This window comes from Mobula hypostoma, chromosome 3 (genome assembly GCF_963921235.1).
Source record: "Mobula hypostoma chromosome 3, sMobHyp1.1, whole genome shotgun sequence".
Lineage (NCBI taxonomy): Eukaryota > Metazoa > Chordata > Chondrichthyes > Myliobatiformes > Myliobatidae > Mobula > Mobula hypostoma.
Window position 1 is genome coordinate 210,674,174 of NC_086099.1, and position 17,917 is coordinate 210,692,090.

Sequence of the window (17,917 nt, forward strand, 5' to 3'; positions counted from 1 at the left end):
TATGAAAATATTAGCAGAAATGTAGGGGAAATGATCAAGTAACAAGGAGATATGCAGACAACAAATGCACCTGCATAAATCCCAAGACACACAAAGAGGACAGACAACAACAGCAAATACAAACACATAAAACAAGCATCTCTTTTCCCGCCGAATTTGCAGCAACACTCTGCGCCCGGCCCCGCCCACTCGGACGCGGGTGCGACCATTGCCGGCAAGAGAAAGGGGATGTTAAAGCAAGGCCGAGGTGTGTGGGGGGGGGCAGAATGAGCTCAATAACGGCAGTCGTGGCGGGGGCGCTGGGTCAGGAGTGACTGAAGTGTCGGATGGTGATTGGAGGGAGCGATGCGGGTGTCGTGCGGGGTTTGGCGACGGCGGGTCCTCTCCGTCTCCCCCTGCCCCACTCGGCTCGGCCCGGCCCGCCGTCCCTTCCGCCGGCAGGTTCCGGGCGCGCGGAGGCGTCTCGGAGGAGCGCGGAGCCCGGGCTGACGGTGGGGGCGGTCGGTTCGCCAGTCACCCCCCACCCCCTCCGGGCCGCTCATGGCCGAGGCGCCGCGCCCCCCGGGGCCGACCGCCGAGCCGCTCTTCAAGGACGTGAAGTTCTTCGCGGTGGGGGACATCGATCCGGAGGTGAGCGGGGGGGGGGCGGAATGGAGGGTCCCGGGGGTGGTTCGGTCCGGGGAAGGGGAGTGCGGATGGGAGAGGGACCGACCGCTTCTTCCTCCCTCTTCACATCCCTTGCCTCAGCCCGGACCCCGGGCCTAGCCTACCCCTGTTCCTACAGCTGGGGTCAGTGCAAGGCCTCGGGAGGTGGGGTGTCCCAGGACCTCTGTGTGCGTGTGATGTTGTTGCTTGCTCTTTTCCCTCCTACTTCTAGTTGTGCTTGCTAAATAGTGGGCTGTAGTTTTGGCATGCTATTTGAACAGGATGTGCTCAGTGTTCACTTCCTGCCATATAGTGGTTGTAAGCGGCGACTGGTGATGGGGGGGGGGGCTAGTCTTGGTCTCTTGCTGTGCTTTGAGTTTGGCAGTAAAGGGTTGGATAAGGGTGCTAAATCAGGGCAGCCAATATGAGAAGGATAGAGGGTAACTGCAACAAACACTGGAGAAGAAAGAATAGGAAAAACAACAGTAACATCCAGTGCAACGCAGCAGATACTGAACTATAGTTGAGAATAAAGTCAAATGCAAAGGTTCCAGATACAGAGAGAATGCTGGAAATACTCAGCAGGTTCACGAAACACCAGTAGAGAGAGAAACTTTTCATGTACATTGACTGTCCAAATAGTTGGATTTACAGTTTTGCTGATTAAACGATCTCAGTTCTTTGCATTTTGTTTGGATCAAAGTAGTGGAAGTATTTTGGATGTGATGTTTTAGGATTTTTTGCTTCAGTCATCAGTTAAAATAGTAATTACTGAAGTATAGCACCAGATTGAGTGTCTGCTGATGAATTTGTGGAAAATGGGAATCAGATATAATCTCACATGGATAGTTTTTGTTGGTATTGGTTTCTTATTGTCACAGTGGAAAGCTTGTATACTGTTTATACAGATCAATTCATTAGATGGTGCATCAAGCTAAAACAAGGCAGAACTAGAACATGTGGAACAAAGTATTAAATCTACCAAAAAAGTGTAGTGAAAGTAAGCAATAAAGTGCAAGATCGTAACGAGGCAGATTGTGAGGTCAGGAGACCATCTTATCATACAAGAAGCTGTCCTTGAGCCTGGTAGTATGTTCTTTCTGGCTTTGGTATCTTAGGAAAGCTGTTGTTTTCGCACCTGTGAAGTACAATTCTTTATAAGTTGTAAAAATAAACAGTAGGAAAAAGTGTTCAGGGACCATTCAGAAATGTGACGGCGAGGGGAAGAAGCCGTACTTGTAACCATCAGAATCAGATTTATCCCCTCACTGACATAATGTGGAATTTGTTTTGCAGCAGCAGTTGAATGCAATACATAATCTAGCAGAGAAAAAATAAATAAAATAAAAAAATAAATAAGCAAATCAGTTACATATACTGAATAGATTAAAAACTGTGCAAAAACAAATACTGTATATTTTTTAAAAAGTGAGGTAGTGTCCAACGATTCAGTGTCCATTTATGAATCGGATGGCAGAGGGGAAGAAGCTGGTTCTGAATTGCTGAGTGGGTGCCTTCAGTATTCTGTACCTCCTACCTGATGGTAACAGAAAAGGGCATGCCCTGGGTGCTGGAGCTCCTTAATAATGGACGCTGCCTTTCTGAGACACCACTCTCTGAAGATGTCCTGAATACTTTGTAGACTAGTACCCAAGATGGAGCTGACTAGATTTACAACCCTCTGCAGCTTCTTTCACTCCTGTGCAGTAGCCCCTCCATACCAGACAATGATGTAGCCTGTCAGAATGCTGTCCACGGTACAACTATAGAAGTTTTTGAGTGTATTTATTGACATGCCAAATCTCTTCAAACTCCGAATAAAGTATAGCCACTGTCTTGCCTTCTTTATAACTACATCGATATGTTGTGACTAGGTTAAATCCTCAGAGATCCTTGCTGAGGCAGGACATCAGTCTAGTTAGTCTCAGCATCTCATCATTGTTGATGTCAGTGCTACATTAAGTCATTAAGGCAGCCCACATTATTCTTCTTAGGCAATTGTTGCCTTTTGAAGCAAGTGGGAACTTGGGCCTGTAGCAGTGAGAGGTTGAAATTGCCCTTGAATACTCCCACTAGTTAGTTGGTTTAGTTTTCCGAGCCTTACCATGTACTCCATCTGGACCTTCCACCTTGTGCGGATTCACTCTCTTTAAAGACAGTCTAGCATTGGCCTCTGAGACGGAGATCACAGGGTCATCAGGTGCAGCAGGGATCTTCACAGCTGTAGTTGTGAGTTGTGTTCTCCCTTTCAAAGCGTGCATAGAAGGCATTCAGTTCATCTGGTAGCGAAGCATCGCTTCCATTCACGCTATTGGGTTTCGCTTTGAAGGAAGTAATGTCTTGCAGGCCCTGCCAGAGTTGCCATGCATCCGACGTCGCCTCTAACCTCATTCAAAATTGTCTCTTCGCCCTTGAAATAGCCTTCCGCAAATCATACCTGGTTTCCTGGTACAGGCCTGGATCACCAGACTTGAATGCCACAGATCTAGCCTTCAGTAGACGACGTACCTCCTGGTTCATCCACGGCTTTTGGTTTAGGAGTGTACAGTAAGTCTTTGTGGGCACTCACTCATCCACACAGGTTTTAATGAAGTCGGTAACAACTGCAGCATACTCATCCAGGTTTGAAGATGAATCCCTGAATACAGTCCAGTCCACCAATTCAAAGCAGTCCTGTAGGTGCTCCTGTGCTTCACTTGTCCAAACCTTCTTGGTCCTCACTGCTGGTGCCGCAGCCTTCAGTCGCTGCCTATACTCAGGGAGTAGAAGTACAGCCAGGTGATCAGACTTCCCGAAGTGAGGGCGTGCAATAGCACGGTACGCATTCTTGACGGTATGTGTGGCAATGGTCCAGTGTGTTGTTTCCTCCCGTATTGTAAGTGAGCTGTTGATGGTAATTGCTTAGTGATTTTTTTTCAGACTGGTCTGGTTAAAATCTCCCAAAATGATGGTGAAGGCATTAGGGGGCGTTGTTTCATGCATGTTGATCCCATTACTCAGATCATCTAAAGCCTGCTTGACATTGGCCTGAGGTGCAATGTAAACTGCTACCAAAATGACCCCAGAGAACTGCCGTGGTAGGTAAAAAGGATGGCACTTTACTGCTAGATAATTCAGGTCTGGTGAGCAGAACTGGAACAGCACTGGACCATTCAGAAATTTGGCGGCAGAGGCACTGAAGCTTGTCATAATCCATTGAGAACAGGTTTTCAGTTTTCACTCTCTTCTCCCTGACGGTAGTAATGAGAAGGGACTGCATCTTGGATGGTGACGTCTTTAGTGATAGATGCACCACCTTGAAATGATGCATCTTGAAGACACCCTTGATTGTAGGGAGGATTATGTCCATGATGGAGCTGGATGGGTCTATGGCGCTCCAGCCTCTTACGATCCTGTGCATTGGAGGCAAAATACTCAGCTGTGACGCTACTAGTCAGACGGAGGGCTTTCCACAATACATCTATAGAAATTTGGAAGTTTTATGACACCAAATTTCTTCAAGTTCCTCATGATGTGGAGCTGCTGGTAAGCCTTCGTCATATTTGCATCGATGTGTTTGGCCCAGGATGGATCCTCTGAGTTGTTAACGGTGAAGTTATCGAAGATGTTCACGGTTTCTGCTGCCAAGACATCAATGAGGCCTGGATTTCCATTTCTGAACTGATTTGTAGATGGAATTAGAAATGATCTGTCTGTAACTAGGAATTGAGGTTGAAATTAAAAGATTCTGGTTTATGGAATTCAGAATTAATCAGATGTGGGGGAAAAAAGTCTGGCTTCTGAGGGGGATGGAAATCTTTTAGTTTAATGGGCTTGGGGAGAGAAATTCAGTTGTGGTAATGAAGTTATCTTTCCAGTGGCTGAGTGTTGAATTGTGAGATTATCACGTTAAATAGAAACAGTATATTTTTCTTTTGACAGAACTATGGAATAGGCCTCATTTTATTTTGAGATAAATTGTGAAAACTCCCAAATTATTCAGGGATTTGTCTTTTTTCCCCTGCTGGAAATGTAATTGTTAATTTCAGATGCTGGAAAGCTGAAACAAAAATAGACAATACTGAAAATACTCAACAAGGACAGCAGCGTTTATGGAATGAAAAACAGTTAAGGTTTTGGGTCCATGAGCTTTCTTTGACCTGTAAAGTTAACTCTGCACAGATGCTTCCTGATTTGTTGTGTATTAATATTAAAATATAAAGTTCCTTTGAGACCTGGTATATGCAACATCTGTAGATTGTTCTGTCTTGACTGGTCATGTATTTTTTTGGAATCAGCCTGTATCTGTTTAAGATTTAAGTACTACCCCCCCCCCCACCACAGGTAGGCTTGGTAACTTTTGGTCTGACCTGTGATTTACATTTCAGTTGACCTATAATAACAGGATCACTGCTGTTGTGATTATATTTTAGTGACCTGGATGGAAGCATTGGTGTTCTGTCTAGTAAGTTTGTAGATGACATGAACATTGCTTGAGATGTGGATAGTGAGAAAGGTTGTCAAATGATGCAGACAGATATTCATCAGTTGGAAATTTGGGGAGGGAAATGGTAGTAGAATTTAAGCCAGATCTTTTATGGGACATCAAATACAAGAAGAAAGTATACAGTAAATGGCAGGACCCTTAGAGGCATTGATGTACAGTGGGATCTTCAGGTACAAGGCCTTAGCTATCAGAAGGAGATGAAACAGTATGCATGCCTTCATCAGTTGTGAAATTAAGCATAGAAACTGGAAAGTCGTCACAGTTTTAGTTGGTCCACATTTAGACTATTGTGTGCTGTTGTGATTGTACACTGTGTGAACAATATGGAGGCTTTAGAGAGGGTGAAAAAGAGATTTTACCAGGATGTTCATAGTTTAGTGTGAATTAGCTACAGGGAGAGGTCTGGCAAACTTGAATTGGTTTTGCTGGAGAGTTGGACGTTAAGGGGGGTATATACTGATAGAAATAGATAACATTTGTGAGACATGGATAGGATAGACAGTTTTTCTAGTGTGGAAATGTTAAATACTAGAAGACATAGGCGAGAGTTTAAAGGAGATTTATGAGGCGAGTTTTCTTTTCAAGTTATAGTTGTCTGGAGCGTATTGCTGAGGAATCGGTACTAGTTGTTGAAAGAACAATATTTAAGTAGCATTTAGGGAGTAGAGAGATACTGGGGGAAAAAAGGATTAGTTTAGATTGGCGTCGTGGTGGTACAGATGAGCATTCAAGGGCTTGTTTCTGTCCTGTCCGCTGTTCTGACACTTCTATTTGCCTGACATCTTTAAGCAAAGCGACGTTTCAGTTTTATCAAACAAAAGGAAACTGAGCTACCTGGAGATATTTGGCAAGAAGCCAGGTCAGAAATTGACTTCAAGGAATTTCTTGCAGAATGGAAAGGAAAGATTTAGGAGCAGAGTTTTAGTGAGGACATTTTTGGACCAGATTTTGGTTGTGGCATGAGGACCAAAGGCCAGAAATTAGAGTTTGTACCTCAGTCTGATAGAGGAGAGTGGAGTTGGGCATGAGCTAGGCTATGGCTGAATTGAAAACCGAGATAGATCTTAATCTCTCGATGTTGCTCAGCATAAAAGTTAGGGTATGAAGCATGTAGCTGATGGGCGAAAGGAATAGGCAGCTGATGTTTGGATGACCTCAGTTTTACAAAGAGTGGATTAAATGAAGAGTTCATTAAGGTACATATGAGTAAGTTTCATCCATAATCTTGGTGATTACTGAGATCTGCATTTGATCATAATCTTGTTTTATTCATCTACCTGATTCATTTTATCCATTGCATCTTTCAGAGTTTGTAGTCTTAACAAGTTGTCAATTCTTTTTGAGGTAGGAAACTGTAAAATGTGTTTTCCTGCTGTAAAATATTATGGACATAACAGATTGTGAAGAGATTATGCTGGGTTGTGCAGGACTGTGTGACTGTGCAGTTCTGAAAATGATTATATTTGAAAGTGGCTTTGCACATTACTGGGAAAACTATTACAGCTAATTAATTGGAGAAACAAGTCTGGTGTTTTTATAAAAGTAATATTTGTAAGCTTGTATTTGAGAGGAGGGTGAAGCAGTAACTGTGTCTGACTACCACTTTTGAAGAACTTGGGCATCCTAGAAGTTTGACCAAGAGCAAGACTTTAGCTAGTAATGATTTCAATTGAGTTGGAACTAGTTATCTGGCTGTGTTGTTTAAACAATTCAGAAGAACTCAATTGCCATAAACCTGTTGTATTTGGGCCCTTATTTTGCTGCACGTCTGATTGAAATGGGAAGCATTTGAGCCATCAGACAGTATCCTCATTTCTTTTGTACAAAGCAGTAACTTTATTTTCATCTTACTAGATGGAATGCTGTTAATGCCAAGTAGTGCTGTTTTTTGCATTTTAGATGAAAGACTGCTAAGTTGAAGTAATTCAACATGCCTTTCATCTGTTCGATGTTTTTAGGTATGCGCAGGTACAAAATATCCTTGGGCTTTTGCTTTCCATTAATATACCTTGGAGCTGGGACAAATGTGAAACCTCTGCCAGAATGACAGGTGGCTTCACTCGAGGCTGGTAAGTAGAGGATTAAGCAGGCACCTGCAGGAGCTGGGAATGGTTGGCTGAGTGTTAGTGAACGAAGAAATATTAGCAAGTGGTACCTGAACTTAATCGGAGAATTAGCCGTCAGCTTATGAAACCAGTGAGGCACAGTTCAGAACAATATAGAATTACATCAAATCCATGACATGAACATCTGTTTGGCTCTATGCTTCAAATAAATATTCTCACAGCAGTTCTTTGTTACCTAACTTCTGAATAAAATGTATCATGTTGGTGCTGATCAGAATCAGGTTTATTTATCAGTGTCTCATATGATGTGAAGCTTGTTTTTACAGTAGCAGTACAGTGCAAAAACAAAGTTACTATAAATTACAAAACTGATAGTGTAAGAATAAAGAAATAATAAACTTCTGTTCATAGACAGTTCAGAAATGCAGTGGAGGGGGCACAATGCTATTAGTGCGATGCTGTTCTAGCTCAGGCTCAATTTCAACGCCGTCTAAGGACCTTGTATGTCAACATAATGTACTGGGTGGGCACAGGAGTACATTCAGCCAGAGACTCATTCCTCCAAGATGCAGCACAGAGCGTCATAGGATGTCATTCCTGCCTGTGGCCATCAAACTTTACAACTCCTCCCTTGGAGGGTCAGACACCCTGTACCGATAGGCTGGTCCTGGATTTATTTCATAATTTACTGGCATAATTTACATATTACTATTTAACTATTTATGGTTCTATGACTATTTATTATTTATGGTGCAACTGTAACGAAAACCAATTTCCCCCTGGGATCAATAAAGTATGACTATGACTATTCCTGTGACTGTGTTGGTTTCCTCTGGGTGCTCCGGTTTCCTCCCCCCGTTTGAAAGATGTACCAGTTAGGTTAGCTTGTCATTGTAAATTGTCCTGTGATTAGCCTCGGGTTAGGTGGTTGGGTTGCTGGGCGATGTGCTGTATCTCCAAATTAAAAACAACTAAATTTTAAAAACCTGTTGCTGAGTATTCGTGTGGGTTTTCAGGCTCTTGTGCCATCTCCCCAGTGGTAGTAACTGGAGGAGGGCATGTCCCAGTGATGTGAGTCTTTAGCGATAGGTGCTGCCGTCTGCGTTGTGCTCATGATGGAACTAGCTGAGTCTGCAATCTTTGGCAGTCCTGTGTATCGGAGCCTCCATTCCAGGCTGAGATGCAACCAGTCAGAATGCTCTCCATGATACATCTGGAGAAATTTGTAAGAGTTTGCGATGACATACTGAATCTCCTCACTCCTAACAAAATGGAGCTGCTAGTATGCCTTCTGTATGATTGTATCAGGGTGTTGGGACAAGGATAGATCCTCTGAATCGTTGAACAGGAAATTTAATACCCTTTCTACTGTTGATCCCTCTGTGACGACTGGTGAGTGTCCTCCCAACTTCCCCTTTTTGAAGTCCACAATCAGCGCCTTTGTCTTGCTGATGTTGAATGTGAGAATGCTGCGATACCAATCAGCTGATCTCTCACTCCTGTGTGCCTCCTTGTTGCCATCTGAGATCGTACCAATAACAGAGGTGTTATCTACAAATTTATAGATGGTGCTTGAGCTGTGCTTAGCCACACAATCTGCGTGTAGAAAAAATATTGGGTTTATTATTGTCAGTGTACTGAGATACAGTAAAAAGCTTGTTTTTACAGTTCATACAGATCAAATAATTAGACTGTACATTGAAGCAGAGCAAGGTAAAACAATGCAATATAAAGTGTAAAAGGTACAGAGCCTATCTTATCATTACAAGAGGTATATTCAAGTCTGCTGTGTACCTACATCTACTGATGCTTCTGGACACATCTTCAGTGATGTTCCTGGAATCATCGGGTGTCTCGGGTCTTTCAACATCATACAACCTCCTCCAGGTGACCCAGCCGGGGCTGATCAGACCCCAGCTTGTGTCCAGATGGCTAGCTACTTATGACTCCATGGCTCCCCTCTTTTGAGCCACAGCCATCTTGAGGCCCTCTCTGTCACATTGGTGGTACTGCAGATGGTTCTCCTCTTCCTCTCTCCCTCGATGCCAAAATTGCTGAAGGCTCTAGCTAAGGAACGGGCTGCAAATCCCCTACAACCAGCCTCCACTGGGAGACACCTCGCTCTCCATCCAGCCTGCTGACAGTTGCTGACCAGTCCTGCATACTTGGAGAGCTTCCTTTCAAAGGCCTCTTCCAAGTGATCTTCCCATGGGACTGTCAGCTCCAGCAGCACCACTTGATTAGTAGACTCAGACACTAGGACAATGTCTGGTCGCAGGGTGGTGGCTGCGATATGGTTGGGGAACTTCAGCTGCCGTTCGAGGTCCATCAACAGCTGCCAGTCCCTTGCAGAGGTCAGGTTGCCTGCAGATGTTCTTTTGGCAGGTATTGGCTGCTCCCCAGCTCTGACAAAGGCAATGGTCTGCTTGGAGGGTCGGGACTGCTTCGCCCACTCAACTCCTGTGCTGATGGCTTCAGCGATGGTCTTCAGGACCTGATCATACCTCCATTGGTACCGTCCCTCACCAAGTGCCCTTGTGCAGCTGCTGAGGATGTGCTCCAGGATTCCTCGTTTGGAGCACAGTGGGCACGCAGATGACTCTGCCTTGCCCCATGTGTGCAGGTTTGATGGGCTTGGAAGCACATTGCACACTGCCTGGATGAGAAATTGGATGCAGTGTGCTTCGGCTTTCCAAAGATCAGCCCAGGTCACTTTCCTCTCAACTGCATTCTTCCAAGTCCAAGCTTCCTGTTGCTTCATTCCCACCGCCTTGCAGGTTCTTTTCTCCTCCACTACTGCTCTCACCTCCTCCTGAACTAGATGATGCTTTTCCTTCCCTCTAGTGTCCATTTGGGGAGGTGGAAAGGATCCTAGCCCAGCTCGGCCTCGTGTGACCACTCCCACCAGCCTCCTGTGACGCAGCCTTGCTTCTGCTTCCTGAATAGCTTCCTCTGCCCTCCTCTTCCTGCCAGTCCTCACTTGGATCCCTGCTCTAGCCACCTTCGGATCACTTGAGTCCCTATACTGTAGCACCTCTCTGGCTCTTGTTACCTTGAATTCTTCCTCCAAGGATTTGAAGGGCAGTTGCAGTTTGTTGTGGCGTCCATAGAGTGCGATGCTGCTCAGGTTCTTTGGCAGCCCCAGCCATCTGAGGTGGTTGCTAACCCTCTTCCCTAAGGTTTCAACTGTCGAGATCGGAACTGCATAGACGAGGAGGGGCCACAGGATTCTGGGAAGAATGCCATGCTGATACACCCGGGCTTTAAACTTCCCAGGTGGGCCAGACTTGTCCACAGATTTCAGCCAGCCATCTAACTCGGTGCAGGTTGCCTGAATGGATGTTGTGTCCCTTAAGGAGCTGTCAAAACCCTTGCCTAAACTCTTGACTGGCTTTTCTGTGATGGCTGGGATGGCTGTGCCTGCGATGCTGAACTGGAACTTGATCTCCACCTTCCCTTTCCTGAGTACCATCGATCTTGATTTGACTTGTTTGAAATGCATCCGGGCCCACTCCACCAGCTTTTCGAACCCTTACAGAATCCACCGGCAGCGTGGGACTGACCCTGATTAATAGCAGGATAGAAGCTGACCTTGAGCCTGGTGATATGTGCATTCCAGCTTTTGTATCTTCTGCCCAGTGGCAGAGGGAAGAAGAGAGAAGTGGGTGGGGACTTGATTATGCTGGCTGCTTTAGTGAGTTAGTGAGTCAGTGATAAGTGTAGACAGTTGATGGAGAGGAGGCTGTTTTCAGTGATATGCTGAACTGTGTCTACAACTCTGTAGTTTCTTGTGATCACGTGCAGAGCATTTGCCATACCAAGCCGTTATGTATCCAGATACAATACTTTCTATGGGGCATTGATAAAAATTAGTAAGGTTAACAGGGACGTGGCAAATTCCTTGCTTCCTGAAGAAGTAGAGGCATTGGTGAGCTTTCTTGGCTGTGACATCATAGAGTCATAGAACACTGCAGCTCAGAAACTGACCCTTTGGCCGTCAAGTTCATGTTGAACTATTGATCTCCCTTCAGTTTGCACCCAGACCATAGCCTTTCATATCTCCTTCATGTAGCCATCCAAACTTCTCAAATGTTAAAATTGAACTGGTATCCACCACTACTATTGCCAGCTTGCTCCATATTCTGACCACCCTCTTGGTGAAGAAAGACATTTGACCCTTAACCCATGACCTGTAGTTCATCTCACCCAACCTCTGGGTGGGGGTGGGGGAAGTCTTGCTTACATTACCCCATCTATACCTTTCATAATTTTGTATATCTGTCAAATCTCCCCTCATTCTCCTATACTCAGAGCAGTATGGTTAAAGCTATATTCTTGAGGGTAATTGGAACGGATCTGATAATCTAGCTGGTGATTAACTCATATTCAGCTTCTGATTTTGTTTCTCTTTGCTTTATACGTGAAGATTGACTTACCTGGGCTCTGGTTAATGGTCAGTTACCTTCATTGCACCTTATTGACAGACATGAATATGCAATATAAATTTATTTGCGTCATGCCTCTAATTCAAAGCTTCCAAAGTGCTGTTGATGTGCAAATGAGGAAATGAACATTAACTGTTGATTGTGTAAACCACGCAGAAAATACTCCTGGAAATTAGGGGATAGTAATAATTTTTACATTTTTATTGCATATTTGGGATACCCCCGCCCCCCCCCCCAAGCACTTCACAGCCTGTGTCATTTTTAAATTTGGAAGTATAGCAAGCTCCCACAGTTGGTGATGTGTTAATAATCGGATAATCTGCTTTAGTTACATGAAATCTGCTCGAAGAACTCAGTAGGTTGAGCAGCATTGGTGGGAAGTTGTCAACATTTGCATCAAAAACCCTCTGTCAGTTTATGTTGCTCCAGATTCCAGTATCTGCAGTCTCTTGTAACTCAATCTGTTTTCATGATTGTGTTTGAGGGGTATATGTTGATGAGAGCAATAAAAATAACTCTCCCATTTAAAATTTTTGCCCTCTCACCTTAAGCCCTTGCTTTCTAGTTTTGGACTCCTCTACCTGGGGGAAAATGACACCTCATTTTATAGACCTTTATAGGTATTCCCCTCATCCTCCTGTGCTTCAGGAGAAGACATCCCAGCCTATCCAGTATCCCCTTTTAACTCAAGCCCTCCAGTGTGGTAACATCCTTGTGAATCTTTTCTACGCTGTCTGAGCTTAATGACATCCTTTCAACAAGGTAACAAATGTGGTCTTACTAACATCATTCCAGTTGTTACATGACTTAACCAATTCTTGTACTCATTGACCTAACCAGGGATGTTAAGCATGTCAAATGACTCCTCTACCACCCTGTCTTGTGTCACCATGTTCAGTGACTTCTACCCCTGGGACTTGGTTCTACAACACTCTTACTGTGCCGTTTACATTGTCTATCCTGCCTGGATTAACTTGGGAAATTTATTTATTGAGGTACAGCATGAAATAGATCCCGGCCCTTTGAGCCATGCTGCCCAACGATCAGCCAATTTAATCCTAGCCTAATTACGGGATAATTTTTGGACGGGGGGAGGAAGCTGACGTCACATTTGTCGGACTTGTATTCCATTTGCTATCCGTGGACCATTGTCCCGATTAATCCAGATCTTGTTGTGAACTTGGATAACAATTTTCATAGTTCATTGCACCACCAATTTTGCCCAACAATCGCCTGGTTTAATCAACACTCACAACACGCTGGAGGAACTCGGCAGGTTGGGCAGCATCCATTGAAAAGATCGGTCGACGTTTCGGGCCGGAACCCTTCGTCAGGACTGGAACCTACCAGCCTTCTCCTTCCCACCCTCCCCCCACCTTCTTTATAGGGCCTCTGCCCCTTCCCTGTACAGTCCTGATGAAGGGTTCTGGCCCGAAACGTTGACCGATCTTTTCCACGGATGCTGCTCGACCTGCTGAGATCCTCCAGCGTGTTGTGAGTGTTGCTTTGACCCCAGCATCTGCAGATTATTTTGTGTTTACCCCTGGTTTAATCCTAGCCGATTTACAATGACCAATTAACCTACCCACTGGTACATCTTTGGTCTGTGCGAGGAAACCCGCACGGTCATGGGGAGTGCGTACAAACTCCTTGCAGGCAGCTGCAGGAATTGACCGTGGGTCGCTTACTGTAAAGCATTGTGCTAACCACTGCACTACCATGCCACCCAATAAATGATGAACAACAGAAGACCTAACATCATTCCCTATGCACCCATTGGTCACATAAAATATCTACCATCAAGCATCCATTTGTGTAAGCTTGCTGTCTGACTGGTGTGATAACTCGAGTTGAGTCTCTCACCATTGGGTGGCCCAGAACTTGAAGCAAGTTTTTCCCACACACACATACAAGTTTGTAAACACAATATTTGTTCTGCTGTCTCTTATCCCTGGCAGGGAACTTGGCATCAGCAGATCCTCCGAGGAAACAGTAGCAGTATAAATGAGATGCTTTGTCTGGTACAGTTGTTCAGAAATGTGTTTACATTTTTGATAGAATGACTTGTCTTCAAAAGTATGGAAACAGTTTAACCTGCGAGTCTCAGCACGTATAAATGAAATTTTCTCAGCCATTCATTTCAATGATCGTTGTAGTTTTTCAGATATTGCTTTATATGGTAGTTTCATTAATCAGAAATAATTCAGAAAAAAAAATTAGAAACAATGCCGAAAATATTTCATGGGGTTGGATAACTGCTGAGAAAGAAACAGTGTAACATTTCAGTTGTAATGAAAGGTCATTAGCCTTAAAACTCTCTCCATGGGTGCTGCCCAACATATCCAGTATTAACAGCATTGTCTGCTCTTATTTAAATTTTGAGCATCTGTAGTATTGTACTTGCTGACTAATTTGTATGTTCTGCAAAATATTTACACTTTTGAGATGTTATGCTTTAAATAAGCTTGTTTTGTGCTAATCATCAGTTAGCTGAAAAAAAAGTGGCCAATTCTTTTAATAATTTGTTGGACTTGCGTATTGTGAGAGTGAGCAGTTTCAAGTTCCTGTCAAGATCTCTGAGACCGAACCTGGTCCCAACATATCAATGCAATTATAAAGAAGGCAAGACAATGACCATACTTCATTAGGAGTATTTGGTATGTCTACAAGTACTCAAAAACTTCTATAGATGAACCATGGAGAGCATTCTGACAGGCTGTATCACTGTCTGGTATGGGGTGGGGGAGGGGGCTACTGCACAACACCGAAAGAAGATGCAGAGGGTTGTACAGGTTTCCCCCGCCATCCGAAGGTAGAATGTTCCTATGAAACGGTTCGTAAGCCGGAATGTCATAAAGCGAAGAAGCAATTACCATTAATTTATATGGGAAAAATTTGTGAGCGTTTGCAGACCCAAAAAATAACCTACCAAATCATGCCAAATAACACATAAAATCTAAAATAACAGTAACATACAGTAAAAGCAGGAATGATATGATGAATACACAGCCTATATAAAGTAGAAATACTTTTCCACGATCATTGCCGCACTGTTCTCCGTAGCAAAAATCTCATGCAAGCGCTCTTGGCAGAAACACGGCACAAGCGCCGTCAGCAAATACACAGAACAAGCGCCCTCCAGTAACCTTTAAGCTATGAAGCTGCCATACCAAATAACACGTAAAAATACATAGTCAATATTTAGTAGAAATAATGTATGTCCAGTGTAGTATCACTTACTGGAATCGGGAAGTCAGCGCCGAGCACCCTGATGGTGTGTTAGGCTGAGTCGTCGGAGGGTGGGGTGGTGCAGTGGTTCCCACCCTCTGGGTAGCGAATTGATACCGATCTGTGAAGAATGCAGGGGTACAACGGCAACGCAATCGGCAATCGACTCTGATCTGGGCCGACATTTACGTGTCGGGCGGCACCTAATTAATTAGCTTGTTTATTTCGGCTTTTTTTCTTGAAGGTGTGCTGGGTGCATCCTGGCTACCGCTCACAACACGCTGGAGGAATTCAGCAGGTCGGGCAGCATCCATGGAAAAGATTGGTCGACGTTTCGGGCCTGGCTCCGCGAGAATGTTGTCAGGACTAGATGGACCCAATAATAGGGAGAGGTTGGTCAGGCTAGGCTACTACCTGGAATATAGAACAACGAGGAGTGACCTAATGGCAGTGTTTAAAAGTTGAGATGTATAGATAAGGTGGGTGATGAGCCTTTCCCCCAGGGTAGGGGAGTCCAAACCTAGGGGGGCATAGGTTTAGGGAGAGGGAGGAAAGATGTATAAGGATCTGAAGAGAAACTTTTCCACATGGAGTGCTGAGTACATGGAATGAGCAAGGAAGTGGTTGAGGGAGGTAAGTGGTATCATTTTAAGAAGCACTTGGATACGTAGGTGGAGGGGAATGGTTTAGAGAGAAATGGGCCAAATGCAGGAAATTGGGACTTGCCAAGTGGTCAGCATGGACTTGTTGGGCCGAAGAGCGAATGTGCTACATTGCGCTGCCTCTGATTATATGGGATTGCTCAGAAAACCAGCATAGATTTGTGCCCTCCCACTCTGTAAAGTAATTTAGAAATATCCAGTTCCTGTGGTCTCTAAGCATTCTTAATTAGAATGACAAAAGCTAATCACTAATTGTGTGTAGATGCCAGGTGTAAACAGCTGAGCATTTGGTGCATTGTGTGAGTTAGCTGATTTTATTGAAGGTGCTGTTTGCAATACTGAAGGAAAGTTAGTGTGTGGTGTGACAAAATCCTATAGATTATTCATTATGGACTGTGCCTTTAAGAACCCTGCCTATGGGAAAGAGAAAGCTGTACAGCACAAACAGCTTGTTACAGAGAGCGAGAGGGGCGAAGACTGCTCACAGTTTCTTTGGGATTTATGCAAGGACGCTGCCAGCTTCTGGGTTCCTACAGAGAGAGAGGGAAGGAGCTACATGATGGACAGCTGGTGTTCGGCACAACAGTACTTAAACCAGCGTAGTTGCTTGTTTTGCAGGACACACAGACGAGACACATAAAGGCTGGTGACGAAAGAGTCACTGAACGCTTTGAGTGCCCATGAGGGTGGGTTGTGGATTGATCAGTGGTCATCGCCGTGCGTGTAAGGGCGACCCTGTGGAATCTACCGGTGTGTCTAACCCTTGCCTGGGTTGGTAGATTATCACTTGAAGATGGCGCTCTTAAGTTGGTTAAGTTTGGCTAACTTGGAAGATTTGGAGGACACACAGAGACACAGAAAAAACGGACACTGGATGAGCTTTGAGTGCCCACGAACAGGTGGTTTTTGTGGATCGATCGGGAGAATCGACCAGTGGCTCTCGCAGTGTAGAAAAGGTGACTGATGGAAAGCTATCAGTGTGTTTAACCCTTGCCTGGGTTGATAGTTTTACCACGTGAAGACGATACCTTTAGTGTGATCACATTTGGTGACCTTAAAGGAGTTTGGAGGACAATGGGAAGAATCGATGGCATTGGCTTACTTGGATAACAAATCACCTCTCTCTCTCTCTCTCCCCTCAGTTCTACTCAACTCAATATCACAAACTGAACTGACTTCACTTACATGCCATCGTAAGACTATCAATTACCACCTAAGTTTGGGTTTTGTATTTACACACTTATATATGCATAAACTCTGCTAACCTGTTTGATTTCTCTGGTTTTATGTTACTTTATTGCGTAGTTATTAATAAAATAGTGTTAGTTAACAGCAAAACCAGACTCCAGGTGTGTTCCGTTTCTGCTGATTCTTTTAACCCATTACGGGGGTACGTAACAACGGAAATTGACCATTCATCGAGCCAACTGGACATCATAAAGCCATAATTGATAAAGACAATGGACCAGCATTTTAACAAGAAGCTGTTGAAGCATATTTATTCAAAGTTTAGAAAGCTCAAAGCGTATCTCTCCAATGGGTGATGTAAACTTATTCTTTTTGTTCCTTACACTCACTTTCCAGACATCACAAATCACTTTACAGCCAAATAGTTTTGGAGTGCTGCCACAGTTGCAACAAAAAAAAAACACTAATAGTGATGAAATAATTCTTACAATGTTGAATGAACAATTAAATATTGGATAGAGCCTGAGGATAGCTGGTTGACTTGTTGTGCTGAGAATGAAGTCACAGGAGAGGCACTGAAGTTAGTGGATATTGAAGTGTTTTTATTCAGCAAAAGCAAGCAACAGGCATCATATTGGGAGAAGAGGGCTGTGCGACCCAATGTTATGACTTTCTTTAATATGCTAAAGGTCAAAGGTAACAGCAGGACAATTCTATGGTTAAAGTGTATCTACAGTGCTTCCTTTGAATTACATACAGATTTCAAACACCTTGGCACCCACACCCCAGACACCCAAAATGAATGTTAATGCCCACATTCATGCATATGCAGGCATCTGAGGTCTAAGTGGAGTGTTTATTGACCCCCCCCCCCACCTGCAGCTCCAGGAAGCCCGTGGTCTGAGCTGCATATTAAATTCAATCTGCAGTTCGCATTCAAATTTAAGAAAGCTGCTTCTGAACTTAATATTCCAGCATACACCCTAACAGACCCGCTTCTGAAACAGTGTCAGAGGATCATTTATGTCCAGAGAGATGAGGTGAGCCCTCGACTTATCAGAGCCTCATCTGAAAGATCGTGCATTTATTGATTTGTAATAGTTATTATAAAGCAGGTTACTTAACAAATTATTTTTTCCGGTCCATCGGTTGAAATTATTTCACTTTTGAATTCTGGTTTTGCAGGAGGTGAGATGT

General features: G+C 44.1%; 1 protein-coding gene across 1 annotated transcript in view; it reads left to right on the forward strand.

Annotated features, from left to right (window-relative positions):
* Positions 1 to 323: 323 nt before the first annotated feature.
* The window catches only part of paxip1 (PAX interacting (with transcription-activation domain) protein 1), a 139,581-nt gene continuing 121,987 nt past the window's right edge, over positions 324 to 17,917 (forward strand). Inside the window, exon 1 of the mRNA XM_063044434.1 lies at positions 324 to 630. Within this exon, the coding sequence (XP_062900504.1) occupies positions 541 to 630 (90 nt within the window). The 5' untranslated portion in view covers positions 324 to 540. The remainder of the gene's footprint in view (positions 631 to 17,917) is intronic.